Below are 16476 nucleotides of genomic sequence, written 5' to 3' on the forward strand. Positions count from 1 at the left end.
GCTTTTTCAGGAGTTCATGAAGCATCGTGTGGGATCAGTTTGAAGTCGGGCAAGGAGATCAGTGAAGATTTTTGCATACTTTTTATCCCAACATTGGCATCACAGGGACCAATCCCCTCATCACTATCACATTGTAGCTCATGGGATCTTGCTGTGCATAAATTACCTCCCCCATTTCCTACTTTGCAACTACAACTCATTTAAGGCGTGTGTTCTGCAGCATTCTGCGATGTGCTGAAGTTGTCAGTGGCGCTACATCAGTGCAAGTCTTTCTTTTTGTCTGTTTGTGCCCAGGTCCAGGAGAACATGACTGACTCTCTATTCATCTCTTGACCCACCCTGTGAGGGAACAGGGACCAAATTCCCACCTTGGCTTTTGCAACCAGAATCCTTGGGAAAGCAAGCACCAAAATCCGAAACTGGAGCTGTTTGTGAACAACGTACTGGCCCCTGTCTCTCAGCCCTCGCCCACATTGTGCCTAGATCTGAGTCAGGTCAAAGCCAGGGCAACTTGCCTTCCCACCCACCCCCACCACACACCAACCCCACATCTCCCCCATACACACAGTTCAGGGCGTGAGGGTGGAATCTAGCTCGGATTATTTCTGATCTGCTCTGTGCCAGTGTGGGCAAGATTTGGAGGGAAGGAGAGAGAGAGAGAGAGAGAGAGAAAACCGCAGAGTGAGAGGAAAGAGATTGAGAGAAGGGAGAGAGTGTTAGAATCTTTGTGTGACAGAGATAGACAGAGAGAGAGGGAGAGAGGGAATGAGTCTGTGCCCATTTGCGAATACGGTTTTAATTAGGAATAAAGAGAGTCTGGCTGCTCCAATGTAATCACTGTGTTTTGTGCCGAGCTGGCCTCTGTACTAGAGCCTGTGTCATCTTTGATCCATTGTTGAGCCTCAGATTGGGCAGCTGTGCAAACATAGCTCTCAGATACCAGCAGTTGGTGGAAGATTTCAGAGCCACTCAGAAACTGCACACAGCCCACAAGAAAAGCCCCACTGTGCAGAACCGAAATACACGGTATACAGAGCCCAGGACACTATCAGGCAGCACCTCCCTGTCACTGCAGCCAGCCTCACCAACATATTCCCCTGTCCTGCGCCTGAAACCATTACCTGTCCCCACTCCCAGCCAGCAACCCGATACAGTGCCTGAGTGCAGTCTCACTCCACACCGGGTTCAGGGAGTCTGCACCCTCTCCCGTGGGAACAGCAACTCCATCACAGAACCAAACACCATCTCAGCGAGAAACTAAACTCAGCTCCTGAGAGGCAGCAGGCACTTTCACCTGATCATGGCCCTGTCACACAATTCTCACAGTCTGTACGCTGCACTGGGAACCTCACACTGTTCACATTTCATTGAGACAGTGCAGAGTGAGCTTTACACTGTATCTAACACCGTGCTGTCCCTGTCCCTGGGAGTGTCTGATGGGGACAGTGTAGAGGGAGCTTTACTCTGTATCTAACCCCGTGCTGTCCCTGTCCTGGGAGTGTTTGATGGGGATAGTGTCAAGAGAGCTTTACTCTATATCTAAGTCCGTGCTATCCCTGTCCTGGGAGTGTTTAATGAGTGTTTGAGGGTTTAGATTAGAGTATATTCCCTACAGTGTGGAAACAGGCCCTTCGGCCCAACCAGTCCACACCGACCCTTCAAAGAGTAACCCACCCAGACCCATTTCCCTCTGACTAATGCTCCTAACACTATGGGGTAATTTCCCATGGCCAATCCACCCTGACCTGCACATCTTTGGACTGTGGGAGGAAACCGGAGCACCCGGAGGAAACCCACGCAGACACGGGGAGAACGTGCAAACTCCACACAGTCAGTCGCCTGAGGCGGGAATTGAACCCGGGTCCCTGGTGCTGTGAGGCAGCAGTGCTAACCACTGTGCCACCGTTTGATGTTTTTATTTTCTTTACTTCGATTGGTAGGGGGCTGCTATAGTTTTAAAAGTGAATGACCCCGGAGCTCATTGTGAGTTGTATTTACTCTGCTGCTTTGTTCAGCTCAGTTGGGGGGAGGGGGGGATGTGGAATGAGTGATGTGAGCACATGCCCGGAGGGAATCGATAATGTGAGGTCTGCCCGGAGACAGAATGCTGATTGGTTTGTGCAATGTGCAGGCTACGAGTCATCAGCATGGCAACAACTCTCTGATTGGCTCTTGGGCAGCTGGATATTAAGGTGTGTGACCAATACAGACAGAGATATCTCCAGACTGCACCAGAGAAAGGTTGGTTCTCTCTCTGTCCCTGTGTTTCTATCTCTTTCTCTCTCTCTCTCTCTCTCTTTCTCCCCACCCTCTGTCGCTCTCTGTCTTTCTCTGTCTATCTGTCTCTCTGTGTTTCTCTCTCTCTCCCCGTCTCTATTGTTTTCTCTCTCTCTCTTTGTGTCTCTCTCTCTCTTTCTGTGTTGCTGAGCAGTGAATTAACCAAACCCAGAGGATAGCTCAGCATTCTTTAAACTGTTGTCTCTAACCAGTGACTGAGAGACAATTAGTGTGCCAACTGCCCTGTGTCTTCAGCAAATAACTGGAAAGTTCTGGAAAAAAAGAATTCACAGAACACACTATGGGAGGCCAAATGGAAGCCTCTTCAAATATTGCTGACTGGTGCAATTGAACCTTACTTCCCATCTGGCAGATGGAGTTAATGTGGATAAGTGTGAAATTATCCATTTTGGCCGGAAAAACCGAAGGGCAAGTTATTATTGAAATGGGAAGCAGATTCAGTGTGTGTCCGTGCAGAGGGATCTGGGTGTCCTTGTGCATGAATCTCAGAAAATGGGGATGTAGGGGCAGTGTATAGTAAGACAAGCAAATGGAGTCATGGCATTTATTGTAAAAGGGTGAGATTATAAAAGTGTGATTACAATTATATCAGACGTTGGTGAGCCCAGACCGAGGGTAGTGTGTCAGGTTTGTTCTCCTTACCTGAGTCAGGATGTGGTGGCACTGGAGGCAGTTCGGAGGAGGGTCACCGGCTTGATCCCAGGGATGAAAGGGCTGTCCCACAGGGAGCGGGTGGATAACTTGGGCTTGTACTCACTGGGGTTCAGAAGAATAAGGGGGAGCTGATTGAGGGATATAAAACACTAAAGGGAATCGATAAGGTGGAGGTTAAACAGATGTTCCTCCTTGTAGGACAGTCTCCATCAAGGGATCACTGATATAGAATGGGAGGAGGGAGGTTCAAACAGAGATGGGGAGAAACAGTTTCTCTCAGAGGGTCAGGAATCTGTGGAACTCACTGTCCCAGAGGGCAGGGGAGGCAGAATCAGGAACAGATTCAAGAAAGAAATCAATAGGTTTCTGATGGAAAACAAGATAATGGGCTGTGGGGAGCAGGTGGGAGAGTGGAGCTGGGACCAGGAAAAGATCAGCTATGATCATGTTAGATGGCAGAACGGGCTCAAAGGGCTGAATGGCCTCCTCCCACTTTGAATCCAAATGTTCCTTGAAGTAACTCCACAGAGGCTAGTATCCTGTCACCAGGTCCCCCTTTATTTCCACGGGGAGAGTCCTTGACACTGATCCAGCTCCCTCAGAGCCAGCTCTCAGAGTGAACAGAACCTCTGACCTTCCTGTTTATATCTGTCAGCCAGGGCTCCCTGATTGGATCAGGTAACAGCCCCAATCAGGCAACTCATTCTATGAGGTCCACTTGGCTGACCTTGATACCATAGCGACATTCCCATGTTCCTGTGTTCTCCAACTTCTTTCCTTGTACTCCTAACACCAACTGGGATATGACATGTTCAGAGTGTACATATGTATTCCTATTGAGAGGGGGTTGGTGGTATTGTGCCAGTATCATCCTGAAGCTCAGAGCTCACCTTAGCAATGGCTGGAGTTTAAATCCAATTCAAGAATCTGGAATTGAAAGATACCCATGAAACGATCAGATTGTCCGATGTATCAGAGTTGGATCATACTTTCCTATTCCTGATTGTGGTCTGGAACAGGGAAATGGGCTGGTTTAAAAACCAAGGGTTATTGAAGGATTGGGCACTTAGTAAGAGCAATTTCTCTGCCCATCATTGTAAGTGATGGTTACACAGCTGCTGATTCAAGCAGTGGCCGATAGTTTGCAGTTGAGCTGGAGCTAGAGGTGTGAACAAAAGGCAAATCAGCAAGAGGCTGATTAGTCAATGGGTTAGCAATGATAAAGGCCTCTTGCCTGGCAACAATGATATGATTGGTTCCCAGGAAGCTGGATAGCCTGTGGCTGTTACCAACATGGAGAGAATAATAGAATCCCTACAGTGTGGGAACAGGTCCTTCAGCCCAACAAGTCCATACCGACCCTCCGAAGAGTTACCCACCCAGACACATTCCCCTACCCTATACTTATCCTTGACTAATGCATCTGACCTACACATCCCTGAACACTACGGATAATTTCCCATGGCAAATCCACCCTGACCTGCACATCTTTGGACTGTGGGAGGAAACCGGAGCACCCGGAGGAAACCCACGCAGACACGGGGAGAATGTGCAAACTCCACACAGACAGTCACCTGAGGGTGAAATCGAATCTGAAGTCCCTGGTGCTGTGAGGCAGCAGAGCTAACCACTGAGCCACCGTGACACCCCTTTCAGTCATCAGATATCTACAAACTCAAGAGTTCTCTGCAGAAATAAAACATTTGACACCTGCAGGAGACCAATTTATTTTCCCTTCAGCAGCTGCTGTAAGCCATGTCTTTGAATAAATAAGTCAGATGTCACTTATACATGTGAACCCGCTACCCTGGGTCTCCTCCAAACCCCAGTGGAAGCATCTGGAGAAGGAAGACAGAGATCAGGACAGGAATCGCCTCAATAGATTCTGTGAACGGAAACCCACTGAGTTCTTTTTTAGGCTTTTCCTCTGCTCAAAACCCTGCTGTTTTTCTCCCTGTCTGTGTCTGTGCGCGCACGTGCATGCATGTATGTGTGTGTGTGTGTGAGTCTGTGTGTGCGTGCATGTTTGTGCGTGTGTGTGAGTGTGTGTGTGTGTGTGTTTGTGTGCGTGTGTGTGTGAGTGTATGTGTGCACGTGTGTGTCTGTGTGCACGTGCATGAGTGTGTGTGTGTTTGTGTGTGTGTGTCTGTGTGTGAGAGTGTGTGTGTGTCAGTTTATAAGGGGATTAGAGTTGTAACTAGTGGAATTATATACTGGTGCTTCATAATTGTTTACTTGTAGGGAGTCTATTTAATTGTAATAAATAGTGATTCTCATAAAGAACTAAAAATGTGGTCTGTACTTTCCATCAGCCTGGGTCTTGAAAGTCAAGTAAATTATAAATTCTACATAATTTTTGAAATCTCCAACTTCTGTGAAGAGTCCAAGCAAAGCAGAGCTTGGTTTCCAGCACGTTAGCCCCGTACGGTTCAGTCTCTGATCTGTGCTGACAGTCACTGACTATGGAGCACAGATTGAGATAAACAGGGAGAGGTTTAATAAACATAATGTCAATGTCATTTCCACCTACCTTTCTCGCTACTCCCACTGCAATGTAGCACTTGGCACCTGGATTCACAATCTCCACCTCAAAGTAGTGACTCCTGGTGCTCAGGGGCAACTTCGCCTGTGCAAGTCCCACATCCATAATACTTTTCCCTTTGCCAGCATACTCAAGCACCTAGAGAGAGAGACACACACACAGATAGACAGACAGACACACACATACACACAGGCACAGAGAGAGAGAGAGACACACACACACAGACACACACACACATACACACAGGCACAGAGAGAGAGAGAGAGAGACACACACACACAGATAGACAGACAGACACACACATACACACAGGCACAGAGAGAGAGAGAGACACACACACACAGACACACACACACATACACACAGGCACAGAGAGAGAGAGAGAGAGACACACACACACAGATAGACAGACAGACACACACATACACACAGGCACAGAGAGAGAGAGAGACACACACACACAGACACACACACACATACACACAGGCACAGAGAGAGAGAGAGACACACACACACAGACACACACACACATACACACAGGCACAGAGAGAGAGAGAGAGACACACACACACAGATAGACAGACAGACACACACATACACACAGGCACAGAGAGAGAGAGAGAGACACACACACAGATAGACAGACAGACACACACATACACACAGGCACAGAGAGAGAGAGAGAGAGACACACACACAGATAGACAGACAGACACACACATACACACAGGCACAGAGAGAGAAACACACACACACAGATAGACAGACAGACACACACATACACACAGGCACAGAGAGAGAGAGAGAGACACACACACAGATAGACAGACACACACACACATACACACAGGCACAGAGAGAGAAACACACACACACAGATAGACAGACAGACACACACATACACACAGGCACAGAGAGAGAGAGAGAGACACACACACAGATAGACAGACAGACACACACATACACACAGGCACAGAGAGAGAGAGAGAGAGACACACACACAGATAGACAGACACACACATACACACAGGCACAGAGAGAGAGAGAGAGAGACACACACACACACATACACACAGGCACAGAGAGAGAGAGACACACACACACACAGATAGACAGACACACACATACACACAGGCACAGAGAGAGAGAGAGAGAGACACACACACACACATACACACAGGCACAGAGAGAGAGAGACACACACACACACAGATAGACAGACACACACACACACATACACACAGGCACAGAGAGAGAGAGACACACACACACACAGATAGACAGACACACACACACATACACACAGGCACAGAGAGAGAGAGAGAGAGACACACACACAGATAGACAGATACACACATACACACAGGCACAGAGAGAGAGAGAAACACACACACAGATAGACAGACACACACACACATACACACAGGCACAGAGAGAGAGAGACACACACACACACACAGATAGACAGACAGACACACACATACACACAGGCACAGAGAGAGAGACACACACACACACACAGATAGACAGACAGACACACACATACACACAGGCACAGAGAGAGAGACACACACACACACAGAGATAGAGAGACAGACACACACATACACACAGGCACAGAGAGAGAGAGAGAGACACACACACACAGATAGACAGACACACACATACACACAGGCACAGAGAGAGAAACACACACACACAGATAGACAGACACACACACACATACACACAGGCACAGAGAGAGAGAGAAACACACACACAGATAGACAGACACACACACACATACACACAGGCACAGAGAGAGAGAGACACACACACACACACAGATAGACAGACAGACACACACATACACACAGGCACAGAGAGAGAGACACACACACACACACAGATAGACAGACAGACACACACATACACACAGGCACAGAGAGAGAGACACACACACACACAGAGATAGAGAGACAGACACACACATACACACAGGCACAGAGAGAGAGAGACACACACACACAGATAGACAGACACACACACACATACACACAGGCACAGAGAGAGAGAGACACACACACAGAGATAGACAGACAGACACACACATACACACAGGCACAGAGAGAGAGAGACACACACACACAGAGATAGACAGACAGATACACACAGGCACAGAGAGAGAGAGAAACACACACACAGATAGACAGACACACACACACATACACACAGGCACAGAGAGAGAGACACACACACACAGAGATAGACAGACAGACACACACATACACACAGGCACAGAGAGAGAGACACACACACACACACACAGATAGACAGACAGACACACACATACACACAGGCACAGAGAGAGAGACACACACACACACACAGAGATAGAGAGACAGACACACACATACACACAGGCACAGAGAGAGAGACACACACACACACAGATAGACAGACAGACAGACACATACACACAGGCACAGAGAGAGAGAGACACACACACACACAGATAGACAGACAGACACACACATACACACAGGCACAGAGAGAGAGAGAGACACACACACACACATACACACAGGCACAGAGAGAGAGAGAGAGAGACACACACACAGAGATAGACAGACAGACACACACATACACACAGGCACAGAGAGAGAGAGAGACACACACACAGAGATAGACAGACACACACATACACACAGGCACAGAGAGAGAGAGAGAGAGACACACACACACACAGATAGACAGACACACACATACACACAGGCACAGAGAGAGAGACACACACACACAGATAGACAGACACACACACACATACACACAGGCACAGAGAGAGAGAGACACACACACACAGAGACAGACACACACATACACACAGGCACAGAGAGAGAGACACACACACACACACAGATAGACAGACAGACACACACATACACACAGGCACAGAGAGAGAGAGACACACACACACAGATAGACAGACAGACAGACACATACACACAGGCACAGAGAGAGAGAGAGAGACACACACACAGATAGACAGACAGACACACACATACACACAGGCACAGAGAGAGAGACACACACACACACACAGAGATAGACAGACAGACACACACATACACACAGGCACAGAGAGAGAGACACACACACACACAGATAGACAGACAGACAGACACATACACACAGGCACAGAGAGAGAGAGAGAGAGACACACACACAGATAGACAGACACACACATACACACAGGCACAGAGAGAGAGAGAGAGACACACACACAGATAGACAGACAGACACACACATACACACAGGCACAGAGAGAGAGAGAGACACACACACACAGACACACACACACATACACACAGGCACAGAGAGAGAGAGAGAGACACACACACACACAGATAGACAGACACACACACACATACACACAGGCACAGAGAGAGAGAGACACACACACACAGATAGACAGACACACACACACACACACACAGATAGACAGACAGACACACACATACACACAGGCACAGAGAGAGAGACACACACACACACACAGAGATAGAGAGACAGACACACACATACACACAGGCACAGAGAGAGAGAGAAACACACACACAGATAGACAGACACACACACACATACACACAGGCACAGAGAGAGAGACACACACACACACACAGATAGACAGACACACACACACACACACACAGATAGACAGACAGACACACACATACACACAGGCACAGAGAGAGAGACACACACACACACACAGAGATAGAGAGACAGACACACACATACACACAGGCACAGAGAGAGAGAGAAACACACACACAGATAGACAGACACACACACACATACACACAGGCACAGAGAGAGAGAGACACACACACACAGATAGACAGACACACACACACACACACACAGATAGACAGACAGACACACACATACACACAGGCACAGAGAGAGAGACACACACACACACACAGAGATAGAGAGACAGACACACACATACACACAGGCACAGAGAGAGAGAGAAACACACACACAGATAGACAGACACACACACACATACACACAGGCACAGAGAGAGAGACACACACACACAGAGATAGACAGACAGACACACACATACACACAGGCACAGAGAGAGACACACACACACACACACAGATAGACAGACAGACACACACATACACACAGGCACAGAGAGAGAGACACACACACACACACAGAGATAGAGAGACAGACACACACATACACACAGGCACAGAGAGAGAGAGAAACACACACACAGATAGACAGACACACACACACATACACACAGGCACAGAGAGAGAGAGACACACACACAGAGATAGACAGACAGACACACACATACACACAGGCACAGAGAGAGACACACACACACAGAGATAGACAGACAGATACACACATACACACAGGCACAGAGAGAGAGAGACACACACACAGAGATAGACAGACAGACACACACATACACACAGGCACAGAGAGAGAGAGACACACACACACAGAGATAGACAGACAGATACACACAGGCACAGAGAGAGAGAGAGAAACACACACACAGATAGACAGACACACACACACATACACACAGGCACAGAGAGAGAGACACACACACACACACAGATAGACAGACAGACACACACATACACACAGGCACAGAGAGAGAAACACACACACAGAGATAGACAGACAGACACACACATACACACAGGCACAGAGAGAGAGAGACACACACACAGAGATAGACAGACAGACACACACATACACACAGGCACAGAGAGAGAGAGAGACACACACACAGAGATAGACAGACAGATACACACAGGCACAGAGAGAGAGAGAGAAACACACACACAGATAGACAGACACACACACACATACACACAGGCACAGAGAGAGAGACACACACACACACACAGATAGACAGACAGACACACACATACACACAGGCACAGAGAGAGAGACACACACACACACACAGAGATAGAGAGACAGACACACACATACACACAGGCACAGAGAGAGAGACACACACACACACAGATAGACAGACAGACAGACACATACACACAGGCACAGAGAGAGAGAGAGAGACACACACACAGATAGACAGACAGACACACACATACACACAGGCACAGAGAGAGAGAGAGAGAGACACACACACACACATACACACAGGCACAGAGAGAGAGAGAGAGAGACACACACACAGATAGACAGACACACACATACACACAGGCACAGAGAGAGAGAGAGAGAGACACACACACACAGATAGACAGACACACACATACACACAGGCACAGAGAGAGAGAGAAACACACACACAGATAGACAGACACACACACACATACACACAGGCACAGAGAGAGAGAGACACACACACACAGATAGACAGACACACACACACACACACAGATAGACAGACAGACACACACATACACACAGGCACAGAGAGAGAGACACACACACACACACAGAGATAGAGAGACAGACACACACATACACACAGGCACAGAGAGAGAGAGAAACACACACACAGATAGACAGACACACACACACATACACACAGGCACAGAGAGAGAGACACACACACACAGAGATAGACAGACAGACACACACATACACACAGGCACAGAGAGAGAGACACACACACACACACAGATAGACAGACAGACACACACATACACACAGGCACAGAGAGAGAGACACACACACACACACAGAGATAGAGAGACAGACACACACATACACACAGGCACAGAGAGAGAGAGAAACACACACACAGATAGACAGACACACACACACATACACACAGGCACAGAGAGAGAGAGACACACACACAGAGATAGACAGACAGACACACACATACACACAGGCACAGAGAGAGAGAGACACACACACACAGAGATAGAGAGACAGACACACACATACACACAGGCACAGAGAGAGAGACACACACACACACAGATAGACAGACAGACACACACATACACACAGGCACAGAGAGAGAGAGACACACACACAGAGATAGACAGACAGACACACACATACACACAGGCACAGAGAGAGAGAGAGACACACACACAGAGATAGACAGACAGATACACACAGGCACAGAGAGAGAGAGAGAAACACACACACAGATAGACAGACACACACACACATACACACAGGCACAGAGAGAGAGACACACACACACACACAGATAGACAGACAGACACACACATACACACAGGCACAGAGAGAGAGACACACACACACACACAGAGATAGAGAGACAGACACACACATACACACAGGCACAGAGAGAGAGAGACACACACACACAGATAGACAGACAGACAGACACATACACACAGGCACAGAGAGAGACAGAGAGACACACACACAGATAGACAGACAGACACACACATACACACAGGCACAGAGAGAGAGAGAGAGAGACACACACAGATAGACAGACACACACATACACACAGGCACAGAGAGAGAGAGAGAGACACACACACACAGATAGACAGACACACACATACACACAGGCACAGAGAGAGAGAGAAACACACACACAGATAGACAGACACACACACACATACACACAGGCACAGAGAGAGAGAGACACACACACACAGATAGACAGACAGACAGACACATACACACAGGCACAGAGAGAGAGAGAGAGACACACACACAGATAGACAGACAGACACACACATACACACAGGCACAGAGAGAGAGAGAGAGACACACACACACACATACACACAGGCACAGAGAGAGAGAGAGAGAGACACACACAGATAGACAGACACACACATACACACAGGCACAGAGAGAGAGAGAGAGACACACACACACAGATAGACACACACATACACACAGGCACAGAGAGAGAGAGAAACACACACACAGATAGACAGACACACACACACATACACACAGGCACAGAGAGAGAGAGACACACACACACAGATAGACAGACACACACACACACACACACAGATAGACAGACAGACACACACATACACACAGGCACAGAGAGAGAGACACACACACACACACAGAGATAGAGAGACAGACACACACATACACACAGGCACAGAGAGAGAGAGAAACACACACACAGATAGACAGACACACACACACATACACACAGGCACAGAGAGAGAGAGACACACACACAGAGATAGACAGACAGACACACACATACACACAGGCACAGAGAGAGACACACACACACACACAGAGATAGACAGACAGATACACACATACACACAGGCACAGAGAGAGAGAGAAACACACACACAGATAGACAGACACACACACACATACACACAGGCACAGAGCGAGAAACACACACACAGATAGACAGATAGACACACACATACACACAGGCACAGAGAGAGAAACACACACACAGAGATAGACAGACAGATACACACATACACACAGGCACAGAGAGAGAGAGAAACACACACACAGAGATAGACAGACAGATACACACATACACACAGGCACAGAGAGAGAGAGAAACACACACACAGATAGACAGACACACACACACATACACACAGGCACAGAGAGAGAGAGACACACACACAGATAGACAGACAGACACACACATACACACAGGCACAGAGAGAGAGAGACACACACACAGAGATAGACAGACACACACACACATACACACAGGCACAGAGAGAGAGACACACACACACACACACAGATAGACAGACAGACACACACATACACACAGGCACAGAGAGAGAGACACACACACACACACAGAGATAGAGAGACAGACACACACATACACACAGGCACAGAGAGAGAGACACACACACACACAGATAGACAGACAGACAGACACATACACACAGGCACAGAGAGAGAGAGAGAGAGAGACATACAGATAGACAGACAGACACACACATACACACAGGCACAGAGAGAGACACACACACACACAGAGAGATAGACAGACAGATACACACATACACACAGGCACAGAGAGAGAGAGAAACACACACACAGATAGACAGACACACACACACATACACACAGGCACAGAGAGAGAGACACACACACACAGAGATAGACAGACAGACACACACATACACACAGGCACAGAGAGAGAGACACACACACACACACAGATAGACAGACAGACACACACATACACACAGGCACAGAGAGAGAGACACACACACACACACAGAGATAGAGAGACAGACACACACATACACACAGGCACAGAGAGAGAGACACACACACACACAGATAGACAGACAGACAGACACATACACACAGGCACAGAGAGAGAGAGAGAGAGAGAGACATACAGATAGACAGACACACACACACATACACACAGGCACAGAGCGAGAAACACACACACAGATAGACAGATAGACACACACATACACACAGGCACACACACACAGATAGATAGACAGACACACACATACACACAGGCACAGAGAAAGAGAGACACATACACAGATAGACAGACACACACATACACACAGGCACAGAGAGAGAAACACACACACAGAGATAGACAGACAGACACACACATACACACAGGCACAGAGAGAGAGACACACACACACACAGATAGACAGACAGACACACACATACACACAGGCACAGAGAGAGAGAGAAACACACACACAGATAGACAGACAGACACACACATACACACAGGCACAGAGAGAGAGAGAGACATACAGATAGACAGACAGACACACACATACACACAGGCACAGAGAGAGAAACACACACACACAGATAGACAGACAGACAGACACATACACACAGGCACAGAGAGAGAAACACACACACACAGATAGACAGACAGGCACACACATACACACAGGCACAGAGAGAGAGAGAGAGAGGGAGACATACAGATAGACAGACAGACACACACATACACACAGGTACACACACACAGATAGATATACCAATACACATAGGCATGGAGAGAGAGAGACACACACAAACACAGACACACAGAAACACACACACACAACAGACACAATTTGGACACAGGCACAGAGAGAGAGAGAAAGACACAAACATGCAGATAGACACACACACACAGACACAGACAGACACACAGACACACACACACAAACACAGACAGACAGACAGACAGACAGGCACAGAGAGAGACACACACACAAACACAGACACACAGAAAGACACACACACACACACACACACACACACACACACATACATACACACACACATGATTTGGACACACAGCCACAGAGAGAGAGACACACACAAACACGCAGACAGACAGACAGACAGACACACACACAGAGTCAGTATTATTGCCTTGTTCACACTGAGAGGTAAAACACACACAAACTGAAAGAGAGAAATACCTGAGTCAGAGGTTTAACCTCCATCAACAATTAAAAAGTGATCTCCCACAGGGTTACCTGGCTCCTCACTCTCCCCCACTCCCCCCTCACTCTCCCCCACTCCCCCCTCACTCTCCCCCACTCCCCCCTCACTCTCCCCCACTCCCCCCTCACTCTCCCCCACTCCCCCTTCACTCTCCCCCACTCCCCCTTCACTCTCCCCCACTCCCCCTTCACTCTCCCCCACTCCCCCCTCACTCTCCCCCACTCCCCCCTCACTCTCCCCCACTCCCCCCTCACTCTCCCCCACTCCCCCCTCACTCTCCCCCACTCCCCCCTCACTCTCCCCCACTCCCCCCTCACTCTCCCCCACTCCCCCCTCACTCTCCCCCACTCCCCCCTCACTCTCCCCCACTCCCCCCTCACTCTCCCCCACTCCCCCCTCACTCTCCCCCACTCCCCCCTCACTCTCCCCCACTCCCCCCTCACTCTCCCCCACTCCCCCTTCACTCTCCCCCACTCCCCCTTCACTCTCCCCCACTCCCCCTTCACTCTCCCCCACTCCCCCCTCACTCTCCCTCACTCCCCCTTCACTCTCCCCCACTCCCCCCTCACTCTCCCCCACTCCCCCCTCACTCTCCCCCACTCCCCCCTCACTCTCCCCCACTCCCCCTTCACTCTCCCCCACTCCCCCTTCACTCTCCCCCACTCCCCCCTCACTCTCCCCCACTCCCCCCTCACTCTCCCCCACTCCCCCTTCACTCTCCCCCACTCCCCCCTCACTCTCCCCCACTCCCCCTTCACTCTCCCCCACTCCCCCTTCACTCTCCCCCACTCCCCCTTCACTCTCCCCCACTCCCCCCTCACTCTCCCCCACTCCCCCCTCACTCTCCCCCACTCCCCCTTCACTCTCCCCCACTCCCCCTTCACTCTCCCCCACTCCCCCTTCACTCTCCCCCACTCCCCCTTCACTCTCCCCCACTCCCCCTTCACTCTCCCCCACTCCCCCCTCACTCTCCCCCACTCCCCCTTCACTCTCCCCCACTCCCCCTTCACTCTCCCCCACTCCCCCTTCACTCTCCCCCACTCCCCCCTCACTCTCCCCCACTCCCCCTTCACTCTCCCCCACTCCCCCTTCACTCTCCCCCACTCCCCCCTCACTCTCCCCCACTCCCCCCTCACTCTCCCCCACTCCCCCTTCACTCTCCCCCACTCCCCCCTCACTCTCCCCCACTCCCCCTTCACTCTCCCCCACTCCCCCTTCACTCTCCCCCACTCCCCCTTCACCCTCCCCCACTCCCCCTTCACTCTCCCCCACTCCCCCCTCACTCTCCCCCACTCCCCCTTCACTCTCCCCCACTCCCCCTTCACTCTCCCCCACTCCCCCCTCACTCTCCCCCACTCCCCCCTCACTCTCCCCCACTCCCCCTTCACTCTCCCCCACTCCCCCCTCACTCTCCCCCACTCCCCCTTCACTCTCCCCCACTCCCCCTTCACTCTCCCCCACTCCCCCTTCACCCTCCCCCACTCCCCCTTCACTCTCCCCCACTCCCCCTTCACTCTCCCCCACTCCCCCTTCACTCTCCCCCACTC

At 49.8% G+C, this 16476-nt stretch overlaps 1 protein-coding gene across 1 annotated transcript in view; it reads right to left on the reverse strand.

Annotated features, from left to right (window-relative positions):
* The window catches only part of LOC140482503 (SPRY domain-containing protein 3-like), an 815899-nt gene that overhangs the window by 303920 nt on the left and 495503 nt on the right, over positions 1-16476 (reverse strand). The window contains exon 7 of the mRNA XM_072580049.1: positions 5483-5632. Within this exon, the coding sequence (XP_072436150.1) occupies positions 5483-5632 (150 nt within the window). The remainder of the gene's footprint in view (positions 1-5482; positions 5633-16476) is intronic.

This window comes from Chiloscyllium punctatum, chromosome 10, assembly GCF_047496795.1.
Source record: "Chiloscyllium punctatum isolate Juve2018m chromosome 10, sChiPun1.3, whole genome shotgun sequence".
Lineage (NCBI taxonomy): Eukaryota > Metazoa > Chordata > Chondrichthyes > Orectolobiformes > Hemiscylliidae > Chiloscyllium > Chiloscyllium punctatum.